Source organism: Cuculus canorus, chromosome 3, assembly GCF_017976375.1.
Source record: "Cuculus canorus isolate bCucCan1 chromosome 3, bCucCan1.pri, whole genome shotgun sequence".
Classification (NCBI taxonomy): domain Eukaryota; kingdom Metazoa; phylum Chordata; class Aves; order Cuculiformes; family Cuculidae; genus Cuculus; species Cuculus canorus.
In genome coordinates this window covers 111911863-111932905 of record NC_071403.1, presented here as the reverse complement: position 1 = coordinate 111932905, position 21043 = coordinate 111911863, and the positions used below count along the sequence as shown (strand labels likewise).

Genomic DNA, 21043 nt, shown 5'->3' with positions numbered 1-21043 from the left:
AGTGCAGGGTGAGTTCCTGAGATTACTGCTCTGGAACAACCTTGGCCAGCTGATACTGAAATTCTTGCTTGTCTTGTGCTACACTTGAGCTCATACTGTTCTCACCAGTTTTATCTATCTAGAGGACCAAGCACTAGTACACAGTCTTCCATACCATCCAAGTTTTAGCATGGTCATGTTTGTGATTTTGTGTCAGCCCAATCCAGAGTTTGAAGGACTGTTTGAGTGATTCCTCAGAAGTAATTTGGAGTTACCCTCAAAACTGAGCAGCTGAGGGGATTTCAGCGAACAGCCAGGAGGACCGCTCTGTCCTTGCAAGAGAACAGTCGCTGATGGTGTCATTTCCAAAACACACTCAGGAATGATGAAGTTCTAAACTACTACCATTTTCTTCCTATAAAATTTCCCCCTTGATAGATTTCCTTCTGGAGGGATTGTGATGGGGAACCTGAATCTTTCCCAAGGATTGAGTTAAAATGTCCACAAACTTTCAAAGGACTTGCTTATGGAAGTTTTTTCTTTCCAGTCCTTCACTGGTCAGTTTGTACCTATCCGTTATTATGTAACTTTTGAATCCTGTCCCAGACTTTATAGTTTACATATTCACTCTGGGTTTGTGTGAGGTGTTCTAGCCTATGATCTGGGCACACATTTACTATGAAAATACAAATAAGAAGAAAATTGAGCCTTGTAGTGTGAAACTGGGTTAAAAAAAAGGTCTACAAGTATAGAGAGTTCAATTAAATGCAAGAACCGATTCCTAGAGAGTAGTGCATAAGTTCATGCTGGGGGAAAAAAAAAAAAAAAACCCTTCAATTCTAGCTTGGGAGACCGGATTTTCCTGGTAATTATATTTAGTAAGCAAAATAACCACTCAAACCGAAAAGGTAATTATTTAATGCATTTCCCCCAATAAAACTGGAGTTTCATGTTCAGGCACATACTACCTAAGTTATGAATGACTGCAACTGTTAATGCACGCACACTGCTTATTTTACATTTATGTTTTACACATGCATGTAAAAATGATCCAGTAAATAGAAAAGTTGAGATTATCATTTCTAATGAACTCACAAGCAAAGGTGGCTTTAGAGTCTTGTGCTGACATCCTCTGCATTAGTGTCAAATTTGGAATAGCTGGCAGTATAGAGTTGATCTAGTTTTATTCCTGTGTAAACATTAGAAAATACACTACTATTCTGTAATTACCTGATTAAATGTCCCAGCATCTTAATAAAGGAATAGCTTTCCCAAGATTAGAAGATATTTTTAGACAGTATGCACAGTACCTATGATAATCTACTGAATTCTCTGTCTGGTTCACCTTATTTTTTCCTTTTCTTTTTCTTTTCTCTTCAAGTCCAACTACCTAGTACTCCATTTTGTCCTTCGTGTGAAGGCACAGTAGTGCTAGTTATATTAGCATGTAAATCCTGGGATTTAATCTGCCTCTTAGTGCTTGATTTGTTTGGGAACTTCTTTTTAAAAAGTCTAAGTAGACATTATTTAGTTGCAGCAATTTCTAAAGTGTTTGGCTGCCTTAACTTTAACTTGTTGCCAGTTTTGTGTGTCCTGCTGATTTTGTTTTGTCTTTATTCCTGGGATCAACTGTTCCTGCTGTTTCAGTATCAGGTGCTTGAAAATCTGAGTAGTAAACTGCTTACTTTGAAAAAAGAAAGAATGCGATCCTTGTCCAACAAAAAGCCGTATAGGACAGACTGTATACTTTATTCCATATGAAACCATCTTGCTTTAGACAGTGTGCTCGATCTGCCATATTTAGGCAGATGCTTCTGGCCTGCACTGGCCATCAAGTCTGCTCTGCCTGAGCTCCTTGCACTGTGCCAACTTTAGCTTTTGGATTTTCTTTCCCATATGATCACAGTTCTGCAATATTGTAATTGTCAGGTGGCAGTTGCGCATGCTAGCCAATACACTTCAACATAATTTCTTATCTTCCTTCATTGGCCCTACTGTTAAGAGCTGAGATGATGTCACCATCCTCAGGAGGATTGTGGTGTCATCAGAAGTGTTATAGAGTTTAATTCATTAATCAGGCAGGGTGGTGAGAGGTGAAAAGGGAAAATGAGAGGATTGTTTTGTCAAATCATCAAATGTGGGACTGTAATTTTCCAAGAGCTGTTGCTGCTGAAATTAGAGGGAGGGCAGGAGGCACCGATCACGTACCAAAATGCTCATCTGTAACATTGCTTATCAGCTCTCAAGCTGTCAGGGCTTGCATTGCATAACCAAGTACTTTCAGATTTTGTTTTATGACAGAGGCACTGTGCCCCTCCCCACACCCCAAAAATATAGTCCCAAAAGGAGGATCTGTAGCCAACAAACTATCAGACAAGACTGCGTTTCCCTTCTCAGAATATAACAAATCTTGATGACGAAAGATCTCAAAAGAGTCTTTCTTTTTCCTCTAGATCCACATCCAGCCTTCCAAAACCATAGAAACCTCAATGCTTCCTTTATATCCTAGGACTTCTTTCCACAGTCACAACTCAGTTCTCTCCAACCAAATACTTGACTGCTGAGAAACAAAAGCATCTATTGACTCCTATGATCCAAACATGGCCAAAGCAAAAGTGTGTAGGAATATTTAAATTAAGAACAAGAGGTGCCAAATGTATCAACCCTGCCGGAAGTCCATTTGTACCAGTCCAGTCTCATCAGAAAGTAATTTAGTTCCAAATCTGTAAAAAAACAAGCTTGAGTTCTCTAAATATAATCTTAGAAAGCTTAGATTCTAAGATTGAATCCCGATAAAGCCCCGATAAAGCAAAGCAATCACAACATATGAGATTACGGATATAACAGTGAAATCATCAACGCGTTCTTTCTTCAGCCAGAGCCCAGAATTCCTGCACAGACATGTTCAAACACACACCTGTACTCTGCTCAGGCGAAATACATACTGATGTTTAAATGCACACACACAGAACAAATGAGAGCTCATACACAACTCCATGGAAAACCCCACTGTCCTGTTTTGGACTGAAACGCTTCCCAGCCCAAAGGCTAGCTTTTCATCAGTCCAGTAAATCTATGTATGACTAGCAAAGTTTTTGCCCAGAATACTGTTTTAAAAGCACAGCAAATCAAAAGCAAGATGATCAGTATTATTTGTTTGGAACAAAATAGTACAAAACGCACTTTGAGAGCTTCAAACAAAGGTGCTCTACTTCCCAGGGTATAACCTTTCCTTTGCTATTCCTGCATCTCTTGCAAACCAAACAAGCAATCTCAATACTGAAAAGGAAAAGATATTTGGAAACCAACTCCTCCTGTTAAGGTGATTGTTGTTTTCTTCTCAGCCGTGTCTCTGCAATTTCCACATCAGACTGCCCATAAATATTGAATTATCCTCACCAACAGGTTATGAAAGTTATTGCTTGAGGGTTGTATAGTAGCACATCTTGATTAGTTTACTGTATTGTTACCTTGGTACTATGCAAACTAGTCCTTCTTCCCTGTAGCTAGCAAAGATCTAACAGCCAACTTCATTAACAGGAAGATAAAGAGAGATTTTTGATAAAGCTTTTTCTTATGGTAGGCTAAACATTAAGTGGTAATAGAGCTTAGCTTGAAGTTCATTCTGTAACTCCACTGAGAGAGTTAAGTGTCTAAAATCATTTTTATCACAAAAGTAACAATACTTGGCGTTTCTCACTGTGACAGAAAAATTCTTCGCTTCTGTACAGACCAGGGTATAGAAAGAAAGAAGTGGCTTTGAGGTCATAAAATTCTGCACTGTCTCAAGTACTGTCTTTAGTTGAGATTGTCACATAAACTGCATAAAAAGGGCTGTAATTTCCCCTCAAGAAGGAGGCAGGTGGAGGCTGGTGAGCATGCAGTTAGGAGGAGAGGCAGACCCTGGATGCTTTCTCCCACGTCAGTAAACTCGTAGCGGAGGCCTCTGCAAGCTTTGCCCAGTTCTCCTCTTCAGCCCTCTCTTACAGATTTTGCTGAAAATGTGAGATAATCCAGCCCCTTGCGATTTTTTTTTTTTTTTATTTCAGTAAGACTTGACTTTCTTGAATGTTTAACGCAGTAGATTGTAGCCAGATTAGGGCATTTTTAGTGGATTTTAGTGATTGCCATTTATGCCAAGGACTGTGCTTGTCCTGAATTTAAAGTGCAGTCATCCACTGAATACTTGCATTTCTTGAGTCAAAATTTGAGCTGTATGGAACAACGATAATGTTTAAATCTATATTTTGTTTAAACAAATTATTTTTTTTAATCTTGCTTGCTGTCAGAGCTGACTTAATCTTCCTGCTACCAGGATGATTTATTCTTATAAATATAGTGTTACTGTTAAAGATAATGATCAAGATTGTACTGAAGTTCTAGAAACAAGTTGAGGTACAGAATTAAGTCCTGCACATGTGTTCTCAGGACAATAAATTATTTTCAACTGCTTGCATCAAGTCTGGGCAAGTAATCAGTAAGCAAGGTTTCTGACTGCAGCCTTGCTCTTATCTAAGCAGTTCACTCTCCTGGTTTAGGCTGAGGATGTGTATAAAACTCTCACTGTTGTCTCTAAGCCAAGTATTTTAAAGCAGGAACATTGACGTTTATTTCAGTTTTGCCCTTGCTAAGTTTCTTTACAACTTTGTATCAAGACAGGCATATCTATGTGACCTTATTTGAGGAACTGGCTTTTATGATTTCTGCATCTGGAGTCCCCGTATAATTAAGAGACGTGACTGGCTTTGCAAAATTGTGAACAGAATATTTTATTTCAGTTTCATGTTTGATTTTCAGAGTGGGAGAAGCGTCCCTGGTAACAGAGTACTAAATCTTCCCTCAAAATATTCTTGATGTTGAAGTGAGTGTAGTCTCTGCAAAAGTGTCATAGAATCATAGAATGGGTTGGGTTGGAAGGGACCTTAAAGATCATCCAGTTCCACCCCCCTGCCATGGGCAGGGAGACCTCCCACTGGATCAGGCTGCCCAAGGCCCATCCAACCTGACCTTGAACACCTCCAGGGATGGGGCAGCCACCACCTCCCTGGGCAACCTGTGCCAGTGTCTCACCACCCTCATGGTGAAGAAATCCTTCCTTGTGTCCAGTCTAAATCAGCCCCTCTCCAGTTTATACCAATTGCCTCTTGTCCTGTCATTATAACGCTACAGTCCCTAGGCATTGTAATGAATGTTATTTTATAACTACAATTAAACAGCATTTCACCTCCATTAGTCTAAAAATAATTATTTGTAAGACTAAACTTAAGTTTGCTGTGACAAAGTATGTGTCAGCCAATTTGGATTTGGAAAACATAGTAATTAATAGAGGAACAGCTGTCTGTGAATTAAAAAGAAGTATTTTATTTTTCTGATTCTTGCTGTTGTGTTGGACGCTGAGCAAAAATTCAAATTTTACCCTGATGGAAAGGATATTTTAATACCCTTTTACCCGTTTAGTATTTTAATGTTAGTATTTGAAAGAAGACTCTGAAATGTGAATGAGTCTTCATGTGTAAGATGCACAAAAGTTTTTGCACATAAAACATCTGTCTTAATGGGGGCGTCAGTATGGGTACGGAAACTGGTCAAAATTATGACAAATTTGAATGACTCTTGGGCAGCAATGACCCATTATAAGGAAATCTAAACCAATATTGAACTGAGAAATTTGGAAGAATATTAGTTGGTCAAGTAGTGAAATACTGTAAATGAATGTGTAATCAACTCTGCCCTTACATAAAAGCCAATGAGTCTGTGTCCATGTATTTCTGTTCACAATCAGAAAAAAGCTTACAAACAGTGGCACATACATGCAAGAGCTTTTTTAGAAAACTGTATTTCAGGGTTATTTGGAGAAAATGACTGAATTCAAGAATTTGCACTCCTTGAAAATCATTTATCCCTGTTTCATAAATTGGGCAGCAGTGTATATTATATACAAGAATTTTGCATAAGTCTATGGAAATCATTTACTTCCATGAAATTAGTGTAATCCATTTCATTAGGTCCAGCGTGTTCAGTAGTAGAAAGCCTTTGTCCCGGCTGGCTGTGTGCTTTGCATATTCTGCTATGCAAATCTGAGAATTCATCGGAAGTTTGCCCCATTCACAGAATCACAGAATCACAAGGTTGGAAAGGACCCATTGGATCATCGAGTCCAACCATTCCTAACACTCCCTAAACCATGTCCCTAAGCACTTCATCCACCCGTTCCTTAAACACCTCCAGGGAAGGCGACTCGACCACCTCCCTGGGCAGCCTGTTCCAGTAGCCAATGACTCTTACTGTGAAGAATTTTTTTCTGATATCCAACCTGAACCTCCCCTGACGGAGCTTCAGGCCATTCCCTCTTGTCCTGTCCTCTGTCACTTGGGAGAAGAGGCCAGCTCCCTCCTCTCCACAACCTCCTTTCAGGTAGTTGTAGAGAGTAATAAGGTCTCCCCTCAGCCTCCTCTTCTCCAGGCTAAACAACCCCAGGTCCCTCAGCTGCTCCTCATAAGACTTGTTCTCCAGCCCCCTCACCAGCTTTGTTGCTCTTCTCTGGACACGCTCCAGAGCCTCAATCCTTCTTGTGGTGAGGGGTCCAGAACTGAACACAGTATTCAAGGTGCGGTCTCACCAGAGCCGAGTACAGAGGGAAACCCTATCATCTCATGATCGCTTAATCCCAGGCGTCCTCCAACTGTCAAATCCCCAACAAGACCTTCTCTATTCACAAACAGCAGGTCTAGGAAGGCACCCTCCCTTGTTGGTTCGCTAACCAGTTGTGCAAGGAAGTTGTCTTCAATGCACTCCAGGAACCTCCTAGACTGTTTCCTTTCTGCTGTATTGTACTTCCTTCTACTTCTTACTACCCTAGTTACAGTTTACCATACCGTTTATCTACTGCAGCCAAATCTGCATACCATGAACAGTCTCTCAAACCCAGCAGCTTCTGCCCAGAAAAGCAATCTAAGTGTGTTTTGCTATTGTTCTCATATCAGCAACATTGTGTTCAGCGTATCATGCGCAAAGAGAGTTTCCATCCCAGTGAGTTTAGAGTCTGATGCTCAGTTCACACAAAGCACTGTAATTCCGTTCAAGCCAGTGAACTCTGTATTACACAAGCAAAGGGTCTCACTCATTTTTTTCAAACAGGTGGAAATTTTTTTTTTTAAAGTAAGACTAGAAACAGGCAAGGATGTAGTGCTTTCCATCCTGCCATAGTACCAGAAGACAAAGACCTGGAAAGAAAATATGGAAAATAGTTCTATTTAATAGAATAAAAAATGAAGTCATACCCACAGGTAGCTCAGTGTCATGTCAAGGTATATGTCTGCTTCTGATCTGAACTCTTTAGACACCTTGTTTTTCCCCATGCCCACCTCCACACTGCAATTTGGGCACAAACAAAAAAGCCTTCTTGTGTAGTCATCCCTGTGATATCAGATGCCCCTCCCCTGCAGCCCTAGGTGACAGCCCAGCTCATTCACCCTGCATGTTTGCACGGGGCTGGGATCATGCTTATTGCTCATCTACCTTGTACAGGTCAGATGCCATTTATCCTGTGTATCCTGTGGCACATTCAATTTGATAGGGTTTTCTCACTTTCTGTTTCATATTGCTAATGTGTCTGTAGAGGTAGGCACAGCTTAATGCTAAATCTTAGGGATCTTTTTTATTGTTAGTGGTTTGCTCGTTTCCCATGATATCCCTTCTGTCTAGCATGCTTTAAATCTAGCACATCCATGTTCCATATTACAATATTCTTCCTTTTCCTCTTTTTCTTGCACTTCTGTACTATGTTATGAGTAATCTAGGTGAAACAGCATAAAAATTATAACTAAAAATGGATTTTTAGTTTTCTATGAATAAAACATAAACTAAAAATTCTTAAAGTATAAACTTATTGCAAGAATGCATTATCCTCAGTTCTTTCAAATTTACAGGACAAGTTCACATGACATGTTTTGGTGACCCAGGAGAAGTTCTTTTAAAGTTCAGAATCTCACCTGAATGCAAATCCAAATGTTCCTCAAGTTTGGAAAGGAAAGATTAGATCTGTTGTATCGCTTTACAGGCATTCAAATTCCAGGTTTTTTGCTGTCATTTGCTAGTTGGAGATCTTCTCCTGTTTACTTTACTGCCGGTTTGAATACCCAGGTACCTTTTCATCTGCATAGCTCAGCTACTGAAATGGATATCCAAACCCAACCCCTGCCAACAACAACCAGCCTCACCCTCATTTCAGGCTTCCTGACTTGTCCACCCATCCAGTTTATAAGACACTGCTAATATAAAACTCATCATAAAAGTCAGATCCTCAATTTGTAAAAGTTGATGGACCTTCATGGAAATCTTGACCTGTATCTGCTAGACCCAAACCTAAAAGTTGCCAGGCTCAAAAAAACAGTTAACGCACCCAAAATCTACATATACTACATGTGAGTCACCATAGATTCCTGGATCAGGAAGGTTCCTCCATGAACCATAGCGTACATCCTGCACTGCACTGTGTAGGTTGTGTGAAAACACCCATGTGGGATCTACCTAAGATAGCAGTACAGCTATGCATACATTGTGCTCCACCCAGGCTAAAGCCTCTTGAAAACTAAGCAGAGCTTTACAGTTTTCCTACTCCAATAGTTCAGCTAAGCGGATGCACATACGTGGCACTGCTTAGTGCAGGGTAGAAATGTTGTGGTCCTACCTGTGATTTTAAACACATCAGCTTCTCAATATTCTACCTCACCATCACCACAAAAGTAGGTCATTGTTGAGGAACACAGTCTGGAGACACTTAGGAAATCATGAGGTTGTGTCCTGCTTGTTTTTTTTCCCTCCTTTACCAATCGTTCAGCAATGGCAGTGTTATAACCAGGATGGAAAGTGTCATTCTCCTTCTCTCATTACTTCTCCTGAGGGGTTCTGCTGTCCAGTTTGTGGTTGTGTCCCAAGACCACCACATCACAGATGGGTCTATGCCTTCCAGGGGAGGCAGCTGGGCGTGTTTTCCCTGGCTTGGGACATATCTCGCATCTCCTATTTGCCACAGCTTTGCTGATTCCAGTCTTATTGCCCAAGTCAGTGCCTAATTTTCAAATTTTTGTGCTGTTTCTATCCTTAACCACTAGTGTCAGCCACGTGTGAGGACCACCAGCTTCACAGTGCCACCCTTTCACAGCAATAATTATACCACAGTGGACATATAATAACACAGTGTTGAACGGTTACATTTGGACATGGTGTGCTGAGTACAAGAAGGTGGACAAGAGTTAACCACTGCCTTATCCTGTTTTCCCAAAGATCCAGCAGGCTTCTGGCTAGGCCTGCCCTGAGGCACTGGAGTTAAAAAACAAATGAACAATTAAAATCCTACGTTTAGATTGCGAGTCCAGACGTTTCGAATCCATCCGGGATCTTTCATCAATGGAATCTGAAATAAACAAATTAAAATTAGGAATAGTATAGTTGATTAAGTATACACAGAAATTAGTGTATCCGAGCCTCAATTATGGTCTAATGAATACCTCTCCTGTGATTCCTTTGTGAAAGCTACATTGCCATTGTGTCATCCTCACTTTTTATCTGTGCCAAGAGATGTTCTCAATTTCCTTCTCCCATCACCTCAGTTTTCAGGGGTTTTGCAGAAGGATTTACTCTTCTGCTAGTAGGATCTATATCATCAGCCAGAGAGAGCTTGGAAGCAGGGCATCCCTGTGAGCTCTGAAGCAGTATGGACCACAAAAAACTCTGTTTAGTCTTTTGCAGGACAGGGATGCCCAATGCAAAGGATAGAGGCAGAGCTGTAATCCCACCCTGCTGCCTAGGGGAAAAAATCTCTTCGTGTAGCAGCATCCCTACATCTGTTCATTCTACAGGAAGACCTTTAATACACAGTAGAAGAGGAAAAGGAATTCTGTAGGATTCTTTTCTCTCTCTTTCTCTCTATTTCTTTCTTTGTTTTTCTTTAAGTAATCAGTTCCTGATAAATCACATCCATGATTAAATAAATAAATCTCAGAAATACAATAATAGGAATTGCCACAGGGAAACAGTACATTTCATTAGCAGAGAAGTCAACAGTGTGTTGCAACAGAGCGGGTAATTGTACAATAGTGCTGCTGCCTGTGCATTCAGATCCTCTGAAAAACATCGATCAGAGGCAGTCCAGTAAAACATTCTTTGTGTACTGGTGCAACAGCCACGTGACTCTCCAGGATCCCTGCCAGGAGTTTAAAAGGACAGTTAATGTTGCAGTTAAGTATTTGATCTTTAGAGCTGTCTAATATCTGCTCTTGCTCACATTTGGAAAACAACCCCAAGGAGCTTTCATTCAATTCTTCAATTAATGGAAAATTTCAATACTTATTGAATGATATTTTGTCCATTGTTTAGACTACTATAAATCAAATGCCTGCCTTTCCTGTTCAGTAGATTTGGAAATGCAAACTGACATGAGTAAAAATTATTTTAAAGCAGACACAATGCCTCAAATATTTTCTTCAGCTGTTGCAGTGCCTCCAGTCATCGTGCTGACCTTAAAGAACAAAGCTAACGTAGGGAAAAGATGACCTTGTGCTTAAGCTCGTGAAATAGTACACAAGGGCTATTCCTGTCCAAGAAAACTAAACAGAGTCAAGGCACAGGAGGAGGCACTGGGACACTCTGGTCTGTGCCCTGATGCTGGGAGAACAGCGCTTGGCACGGCTGCAGCCCCAGCTGGCTTGCAGCTCTAGCTTGGGAATCAGCACAGAGCATTTTCAGGAGGCAGCTGGTTTTGAGGGTTGAAGGATCTTAAGAGCATGGAGTTGACTAGATCATGCCAGGTAGCAACAAAGCCAGACGATGGGCATTGTTATTGTTAAGTTCATTAGCATCAGTGTAGTAAAAAGATCCAGATCTTTTCTAGAGCTACCCAAGTTTTCTTTCAAGAACGTGGACAAGTCACGAGCTCTTTTGCTGCTCAGTTCTGCTGCTGCCTGAGAGGAGTAATATCTTTCTCAGCTGCCAGGAACAATTCAGTAATATTTGTAAGAAAACTTTAACTTATACTGCAAGGCAGTATTTGCCTTTTAACCCCTAAAGAGAAGCTTTATATCCCTATGTTGGCCAGTCTGGCAGCATTAAGCCAAGCTGTACTTTTCCCAGCTGAATATGTGTTCCCAGTTAAATAAGTGTTTAAGAACTAAGAGGTTTCTTATAGATGATAGAATAAACAAGAGAAAATTCAGTGTTAACATTATGGCATGATTTCTGCAGGAGAACAGGTTAGTCTATACCGCATAACCTCACAAGAGTGAAAAAAAATATCTTGTATAGAAATATTGCAAGGAAGATGAAAAGGTGATAACTGTAATCCATATCTACTTGAGAGAGATATGGAGATGTGATGAGCATGAAATGCAACATGAACCATTTAAGCATTAGGAAAGCTTTATGACATCAGGAGTAGACACGCTCTGGTATAGCTTGCTGGAAGAGGCTGAGATCTTTCAGAGCAGGCTGAGCACACGTTTGTCAGAAATGTTTTAATTATAGTTGAATTTGCCTGTAGGCAGAAAAATGAACCAGATGATCTCCAAGTCTATAACAGCTTTGTTTTCTATTGTTCTGTAATAAAGTAACACAGCTGGATGAGACTGCATTTTTAGGGATTCTTTCCTAGCAATGAAATCTCACAGTGGAGAAAAACCAGAAAGCAGTGGCAAAAACCCGGTCACATGAGATGTTTTGAATATGACTAAGAAAACAGTGCAGAAACAAGATGTAGAGCACCATGCAGAGCAAGCAAGGGACAGGCTGGGTGATGTAAGAGGCTCTTCTGTGTCAAACTTCCGACTCAGTTGCACGACATCACCTGACTGGTGTTTAGCTCATTACATTGATGCAACAGATCTTGTAAACAAAGCTACTCATTTGTGAGTTACTCAGGTAATTCAAATCTGGTTCCTACTGTAATTGTGCCTCTTAATGTACTTACATATACACTGTATGTGTTCTTCATTGCTGCTGATACTAGATAGGAACGTCCCATTTCTTACCTTGAAGAATATCTGATTTTAAAAAACAATTGTAAGACCAACCTCTGATGTCCAGAGGTGACTTACATTTTCTCTGTGGTGTGGGTGCTTAGTGCAGAGCAGCTGATCTCTTTTTTCAGAGAGAGAACAAACTAGAACCTTCCAAGAGGGGATGCTATCTCCATTGCAGAGTATCTTTAAAGCAATAGAGAGGAAGGAGGGCTGACTTCTTTTCAGTTGAGGTGACAATCCTAAATTCAGCACATGACCAAATTACCTTTCTAAATGACCTAAAGAAAGAAAACTATTTCCTAGTGTCTGGAATAGTCATGTTTGACTGACAACATTAAGTTTTCCTGGAGAGATGTATCTAGAGTCAGATCAAGCTTGGGACATCAGCAAATAATGTTAAAGAAATGTAACTACAGAGACCTCTGTCAGAAATGGCAGTAGTGAGTTCCTAGTCAAATTGCCTCACATTGTAAGCCACCAAGTCATAGAACTGATGTCTACATTTGCTTTCTACCAGAAAACTACCAAAATATAACCACTGGTCTGGGAAACCAATGGAGGTCTACAGCACACGGAGATCAGCACAGCATTTTAAGTACTTTGCAAAACAGAAACCATAGCCAAGCCTTATTATATGGAATGGGCGAGGCCCAACTAAAAACAGTTCTGCTTTATCACTTCACCCAAATCGTTGCTTTCAAGTCAACGGAGCCATTATACTAAAGCATTTTGGTAGCTCCAGAGTCCCAAAGCATCACATGAAGAGAAAAGCACAAGTACGGGGTGGAAATCACAGAATGGTAGGGTTTGAAAGGAACATCTGGAGATCATGAAGTCCAATCCCCTGTGCTACAGCAGGCTCACCTAGAGCATGTTACACAGGAATGCATCCAGGCGGGTTTTGAATGTCTAAAAAGAAGGAGAGTACACAACCTCCCTGGGCAGCCAGTTCCAGTGCTCTGTCACCCTCAGATAAAGAAGTTTTTCTTCAGGTTCATATGGAACTTCCTGTGCTCGAGTTTCTGCCCATTGCCGTTTGTTCTGTTGCTGGGGACCTCTGGAAAAAAGTCTGGCCCCATCCTCTTGACACCTGTCCTTTAGATACGTGAAGACTCATAGCAGCTTGGAGCCTCCTTACTTGCCCAGCCCTCACAGCCTGCGTTGCTCAAAGGACAGCGTGGCCACCAGGGCAGCTCCTGCAGCACGATCAAGGTGTTACCCCTGTCGTCACTGCTGAAAATGCAAATAGTGTCATTTTGCTCTCCCTCAAGTTCATAAATTATTTTAAAATCTAGACCTATGCTGAATGCTTTTTAATAATCCGGCATCCGCAGCATTTCTGTCCTGGAGATCATTTCTAAGTGTCAGTGGGAGAAGAGAAAATGTTGGACTGCTGCAATCTGCAGCAGGGTCCAGGCTTGGTGGTTTGCTAACCACATTTGAAAGTGAGTTTAGGCAAAGGTAGGAGGAACACTACATGGCAGTTAAATTATTTAGCCAGGCACCTAGTTGAGTATGTCTCAGCACTGAGTTAATGCATGAGACTTCAATGCAGCTCTTTGAAATATATCCATGCGGATGCCTTAGGCATCTTTCTGCTGAGCTCCTCCCATTTCTTAGCTGCACATTAGTCACAGCAAAAATTAACAGCTGTTTATCTAAAATCTTATGACGCATCTATTGACGGCTGATAAAGGCTCTTTCCTCATCCAAACCATTCGACTCAAGGAGCGTGTTTGACTGCTGCCTCCATTGGCTGATGTGGTGGCCCCACCACCACGCCTGCTGCTTGCTTTTGGAGGATAGTCTAATGACTGCAGTTAATGCTGCACCTGGGAATGTTCCTCCTAGCAACTACCTCAGGCTACCAAAAGGTGTTTCATGAGGTGATGTTTCCACATCACCTGATCATCACACCCTCCCTTGTGGCATCATCCTTTCAAGACCTGGAGGCCTCCCAGCGCTCTTCTTTACAGGGCAGCCTCTCCGTGAGGCAAGGAAGTGGAGGGTGCCAGTTGCAGCTCACCACTGAACCACTCAGGAAGGCCATACGTGCCTATTACCAAGGGAGGATTAAAGTGACGATGTCCTCCTAACAGGTCGGGGCAGAAAGCTGGTGGGCATGACGGTAGTGTCTGCACCAGACATGCCCTTGCCATGTGGCAAGCTTTGCGTCGTTCAGACCCTCACTGTTTAATAGGAGGCAGAGGAGTTAGGAGTTAGATCTGGCAGATTACGGGATTTGAAGCCATGGAGAATCTGGAAACATCCATTTTTTTTATGATAACTATAAAACAAATCAAGCTTATGCCTGTCACTCTGGTATTAATACTGAGACATCAGGTACATGCCTAGTCATACACACAGGGGACCCTCAGGAAGAAAAAAGGCAGGAGCTACTAAGAAGCTCTTGGCTTAATTCAGACATATTCTGGTAAAACAGGTACAGCAGCAGAGCTAAACCTGGAGCAAACCTGTTTATAAGCTTGAGAAACTGGGTTTGTAACACATGCTGGATCCCTAGACTCTGGAGCAACCAGAAGTTAACAGGACTAAAAACTGCTATAACTGCTGTGCTGTGCACATTATGCATCTTTTCACTTGGTAGTAGATTTTGCTGTGGGTACAAATACCTTGAAGAAGGTTTTGGGGAGCTTCTCGAAAAGGAGCATTTCCCTGATCCCATGTGTTTTCTGTGCGAATTTTAGTATGAGTTGCAGGAGTGGGATGGGCTTAGGAAGATGACAGGCACAAAACTGGGTGCTGCACACTGAAAAGCTGTAGGAGCCTTTCATGTTGTGAATTGAACTCTTTGTTCATTTGCCTAACGCAGCTGCCTCTGTAACCTGGCATAAAAGTCACTATAGCAAGTGGGACGTAATGGGTCTGACCTTTAAAAATCAGATGGGCTTTTTATTCTCTCTGTTTAGTCTCTTTGTTTGCTTGTGGACTTTTACTCAGAGGTCTTCCCTGTGGGTATCATAGCTACTTGAGACTGCAGGTGATGCTTCCAATCCCCCTGCCCATTGACTTGTGGTAAGCCTCCCATCGGAATGCAATTTGTTCAGAGCAGATTAAATTGTGCCACAGACTGAAGTTTCTTCAAGTCAGTATTGATATCTAAGTACTTGTGTATAAGTTACAGTCCAGAGTCAGCAAGTGTACCAACGGCGTAGTGTGCACACTATGTTTTAAGATATGGCATCATGACAGGTTTGAAAGAGTGATAATAAGCCTGCATTAACGTGCAAGTGAATTAAAATACACGAGGGGTTTTCCACATTTCTCTGTCCATCTAGGGAAAAATACAGATTGGTTCACCATGATTCCTTCAAACCTTTCATGCAGTCAAATCTTAAAGCCTCGCAAGCACATTACTAACTGCTAAACAAGATATATCATTGTCTTTTGCATAGTCTTCATAGTTTTTTGAAGAGCTTTGCTAGCCACAGCGTTTTGGGAGGTAAGTTTAGGTAATTTTGTGGAACTTGGGAATGCTTGTAACATGGACAGGACAGACTTTGTGTTCTAAGATCAGATTTCTGGAGTGGAAACAACAGGAGAAGAAAAACAATCCTACATCTGAGGGGTGGATCAGGAAGTTTGGAAACCTCTGTTACGGCTGGCACTGTCTCAGGCTTTCTGTACTCTGCTGCATTCAGCTAAGCTCACTCTGTTTCTGTGTTTTTTGTTTTTTTTTTAAATATAAAATAAACTGTACCAACCTCAGACTACTCTTACGAAACTGAATTTCTCAATGTTCACAAAGGTTCTGAGTTGCCTGGGTCAGTACACAGGGCTCACGTGTAATAAAGACTACGTATACATAAAAGTAAACACAAGTTCATAAACAGGCTTTGGAAGCAGCTCCCTACGGGATTTTATCCAGGAGATCAGGAAATAAGGAGGAGGGGAAACTAAGTGAGCCTTTTGTTGGACATGATTTGTTGTTCTTACTAATGCTACATGATGTTCACTATTATTTCTAGGAAGAAGGAGGTGGTCACAAAACCCAATCAAAATATGCTGCAACTTTACTGACTGGTAGATAAACAGCATGTGCAGAACAAGAGAAAGTTTTTTACTCAAATTCTTGGGGAGAGGCATTGCAAAATGCAACAGGGCAGGAACATAGTAATTTGGCTGAGCAAGTTTAATATTTTTTCATGCAAAAAGCTTTAAAAGTCTTCAGAAATATTTTGAAGCATGTTAATAATCTCTTGGTCCTATCTGTGCTTTAATTAAAACTGAAATAATTGGATTGGCTTTGAAATCGTTTCACCATGTAAGAAAAACATGCTTTTAGAGGTTCCCTGCCTCTCCTCCAACCTCCCTCTGTATTTTACCTACACCAGGCTCAGTGGTCTGGCGTTGATCACTCTCTTTTATTAAATGTCATACAGTTTTTCTCCAGGCAGCATGATGCCATGGGTGAAGCTTTACAGCTCCTGGCTGCGGAGCATGCAGTTTATGTCACCAGCAGACACTTCACGTGGGGCTGGCTGACCCCAGAATAGAGTAACAAGTTCTAACATTAATTACAAGTGTCTGTTTTACACTCCTGAAGATACCTTTGCTTCTAGTCTGGTAGTGAAGCAGCACTGGACTAAAAAAAACCAGCAACCAGCTGCCCTCAGGAATCCCCTGGGGCTCTCCCTTTTCTGGTTTTGTAGTTTACAAACAGATAGGAGAGATGGTTCTTGAGACCTGCACTATAAACCTCTTCCTGTGTCCAGTGACATGTCTGAGGACATCAGGGATCCACCTCTGTCAGTGGAGGGTCTTGACTGGTGTTTCTGTTACCTACACAGGGCTGGTTTTGCCCAGAAGCGAAATCAAGGAATTCAAAGCTCTATTTTGTGAATATTTTTTATTGAATGCATTGGACTTGAAAAGTATTCCAGCATTCAGAGGGATGAAGAACTATTAACCAATCTGTGAAAAAATGAACACCTCCTGATACTCCCGGCTAGCAGAATCAATTTTTAAATTAACTTCACTTGTTAGGAAACCAGCAAAAAATGAGATGGTGACAAGAGTTAATCTGTTCATTGTAGCAGGCTTCACATATTTACTTCTTTTCACTTCATTATGCAATGCTCACACTGTAATTATTCGTTTGTGAAGGGGGTCCTGCATGGAGCAAGCACACTGCTCCAGCTGTTTGTGTTTTGCTTGAGGTGGCAACATAGGACTACAACTTTTCAGAGTCTTTTTCACACAGGTCACAGTTTTAATTACATGATATCAGTTGCATAGAAAAATGTCCTGCATCTGTGTTAGTTTGCTACTGTTAGTGTTAGCATTAGATTTGGAGTCCCCATGGTACACTATGCGAAGGTATTTAACTTAAGAACCCTCCTGTATTCAACCCAGGTGCACCTGTCTGACTTTAAGGACAGCAAATAGTCCTCTGACTTCAAGGCCACCGTTCTTAATTAGGATCAGATCCTAGGGCTGCGCCCTTTACCTTAGACTTCCATAACAAAGATAGTTACATCTGGATTCCCTTTCTAGTCAGAATCACAAAATCACAGAACCTCTGAGGATGGAAAAAGTCTTTAAGATCATAGAGTCCAGCTGTAAACCCAGCACTGCCAGCTAATCAATAGCAAGTGTTGCATTGCCCAAGCATGATCCACCTGACCTGCCTTAGGATGCCATGACACAGAGCACTCAAATATAGACTTTTTTTCTATAAATGGACCTCTGGCCTGTCTTGGGAAGACTATTTCTATAACTGCCCGCTATTCTTTCGCCTTTACTTTTTTTCACCCTTTCTCCCCACAGATCTGCTTTTGTTCCTTGTCTTGCAGATAATAAATGGTCAACATGACCAAGCAAGTAAGGATACCATTTTTCTGTGAACTGGCAGAAGACAGTTAAAGTGAGGAACTGCCTCTCCCAATTGGAAATGTTATCCAGGTCCCCAGTGAGTAGCATCTCCCGTAAACTTAGCAAAAGTCTAGGTGAGCTTACAGTTCTCTGTGTAGGTGGTGGAGAGGTAGAGACAATTTTAAAGACTGATTTACTCCAAAGGGACTGTTGTCTTTAGGCTGTGGAAATGAACCCTTCTGTGGGTTTGAACACACCCTCTCTTTCCACTGAACACAGAAGCAATAGAAAAACCTGCAGTATCCTATCTTGCCCCCCTCCAGCGTGGGTGGAGATGTAATGAAATCATGGGAAAGTAAGAGGAGGGAGCCACAGCGAACGTGTGGGAATCTCAGGAGTGGCTGGAGTTGAGGCTTCTTCCCCAGGTGTCATGTGAAGCGGGGCTAAAGGCTGATGCCTGTCCTTTTGGAAGCTAACGGAGAGCGTTGCTGGACTGGATGCAGCCCAGTTGTTGCATACATCTTAAACTGGTAACTTGTGGAAGTGAACTCTTTTACCCACTGCCCAGTGTCCCCATCCCTCTGCATCTGTCATCTGTCACCCCCTGACCCTGATTCACTCTTGCATTTAACTCCCATTTTGGCCCACCCTTTCTTCCAAAGATAGCTCCATCCCCACAGGCTGTCCCTTCCTACTTACAGGCTACAGGAAAGGTGCCCAGCCCATACCAAAGCTCCGTACCTGGGTCCTGAACTAAGCACTGTCTGAATATCTAGTCCAAAACATTTTCTTAATGCCTCTACCATCACAGAAACCTCCCTCTCCTACCCAACTGCTCAGAACCGCTGAGAAAACTGGGTCAGAAAACTTGACCATTGCCTGTCACCCATTAGGCACGCACTGCCTGCAGGAAATTAGACACCTGCTTCAGTCTTATTCTTGCAGTCATTAAGTGTTGGTATAGTATGTCTGCCAAACCTCTATTAATAAACCATGGTTTTGTCTGTCACAGTCATTCCAAGATAAAATGCCGTTCCCTTTCTACCATCCATCTTCTTTGTGTTTCACATCCTAACACAGTTTTCTTTTCTGTATCATATCCTAATCTAGTGAGATTTGTGCAGTGCTTACAAGAGGAGGAAAAAAATATCAAAATCACTGAACTTGTCAGATAAGTAAGAGTTACAAGAAGCCACTGGTTCTTAGCTATACCATTGAGTACTGACTATGCACAGCCTACCGTCCTGGGGAGAGGGGGAAAGAGAGAAATATTATCAATTTTGAGTGACATGTAAAATTTATGGCTCTGTTTATATCCAAATACATTGCTGCAGAAATTTTGTTCTGTGGCCATCTTCATCAGTTTCTACTTCACAAGTCTAACAGCTGCTGGAGGGGAGCAGAAGGGACATATGAAATGAAAAATAAAGCAAACTTCCTTCTTCTACCATTTCACCTTCCTTCACTTAATATTACTTTTTACACTGGGGGTATCGGGGGAGTATTACTGTGTTTATAATCAGTTTGTTAGATTCATTACCCCTCTCTTAAATACAGCACAGCCTCCATGAATCTCAAAGTATATTACAAAAGATGCTATTAGAATAATCCCCTTATAACAGATGGAGCAACCGAGAGAGTTGCAGTGGGTCATTGAAACTCATCCAGCAACACAAGGGAAAATAGCTTTGTCATCCTGTCTCGGGCCAGTGCTCCACTGCTTGGGCCAAGAGCTGCAGTTTGTTTCTCAGTCTTAGCTGAGAGCCAAGGCTTACTTGACTTACATTCAAATTTTGGCCTCTCTTGCACATACAACATGAAATTTCCAGGGGAAGGGATTTGTGAGTACCCAAACATTTGAACCAGATTTCATGTCTGTATTGCTTTAAATTAGCTCAATTGCGATGACTGTTGCTTTTCAGCTGACCTTCCAAAATATGCCAGGACTTAGCCGGTGAATCCAACTAAGGATATGAAGACAAAGGACATTTAAATGCCTATGGAAAAAACTCTCCTTTAAGTTTAATCTGTTTTATTTTAAATTAGGCTAATACAAATAAAGGAAAATGTTGTTTTTCAAGAGATTTTTTTCAGACAGATATTTCTTGCAATCTATTTCTCTATTAAAGACTGTATTTCTATTGAATTTCCCAACTGTCCCCCTTCAGGAAAGACGCCCCGCACAGGTGCCTTTGACACTTTAAACGTCTAAGCAAAAGCTGACAGACAGGAGGTTCTCAGACATTTATGATGAAAGGATATCTCTGAAGTATAGCGATTTCTCAGAGATATTTACTGGGATGAAATACACAAAGCCCCAACTTATTCCTGTGCCTCACGTTTCTCTGCCTTCAGGCATCCAAGAAATGAGTCCATGGGATCCTAAAATACTTATGAAAAGACAGGGCGATCCATCATGATTTCCAGATTTTTAAAGGAAAAATAATTACTTTATTAGCAAAGCTATGTGGAAATCCTTGAGATGCTTGATGATATATTAATTGCTTTTTAAAAGGTCACGTCTGTCCTGTAGTAAATTGCTATACGAAGGATGTTTAGGATCAAAGCTGTGCTATGTGCAGAGGGTGAGCGAATAGAATGACTTGTCATACCCCAGCATAAAGCTGAAAGAGCACCTCCTGAGATGTAAAACACTGGTGTAAAGGTAAATAAATGGAAAAAAAAAATCATACTGATTAGCAAGCGTACAAAGTATTCTTACATCCTGATTAACTGACTTGTTTTTAAAGATACATCCAATTTAATTGACCATGCTTGCTGCGGGCTTAATTATGTGTTAATTATCACGTTGCCTCATTTCCAGCAAGAGGCATCGGCCGTAAATAATGTGTGCGACCACTGGAGGTCGCTTTTGGTTTAGAAATCCTTCACTTCAGAGGCCTTTTGGCAGCCACACAACTTCTGTTGTGCAGAAGGGAGAACAATTGGAGTTTGCACCGTGTTCGTGAAAATCCACTGGAAAATTTGTTTCATTTTAAGCTATTTTGTAGCCCATAGAGGTTTCAGGGAATTATAGCAAATTATGTTCATGACACAGCTATTCTTACTATTTTTTTCCATATTACAGAGTTTCACAGTATTTTGGCCTGAAAGAAATTAACATTAATAAACTGATAAATAGAAAAAACTGTAGGATTTGGTTAGAAAGAAGGAAAACATAATTTTTGGTTTTGTGGCTACGCAGATGTGTTATT

General features: G+C 41.2%; 1 protein-coding gene across 3 annotated transcripts in view; it reads right to left on the bottom strand.

Moving 5' to 3' along the window:
- The window catches only part of LPIN1 (lipin 1), an 81750-nt gene that overhangs the window by 51757 nt on the left and 8950 nt on the right, over nt 1–21043 (bottom strand). For all 3 annotated transcript variants that reach the window (XM_054062902.1, XM_054062901.1, XM_009559634.2), the window contains exon 2: nt 9338–9394. In XM_054062902.1, the coding sequence (XP_053918877.1) occupies nt 9338–9385 (48 nt within the window). In that variant the 5' untranslated portion in view covers nt 9386–9394. The remainder of the gene's footprint in view (nt 1–9337; nt 9395–21043) is intronic.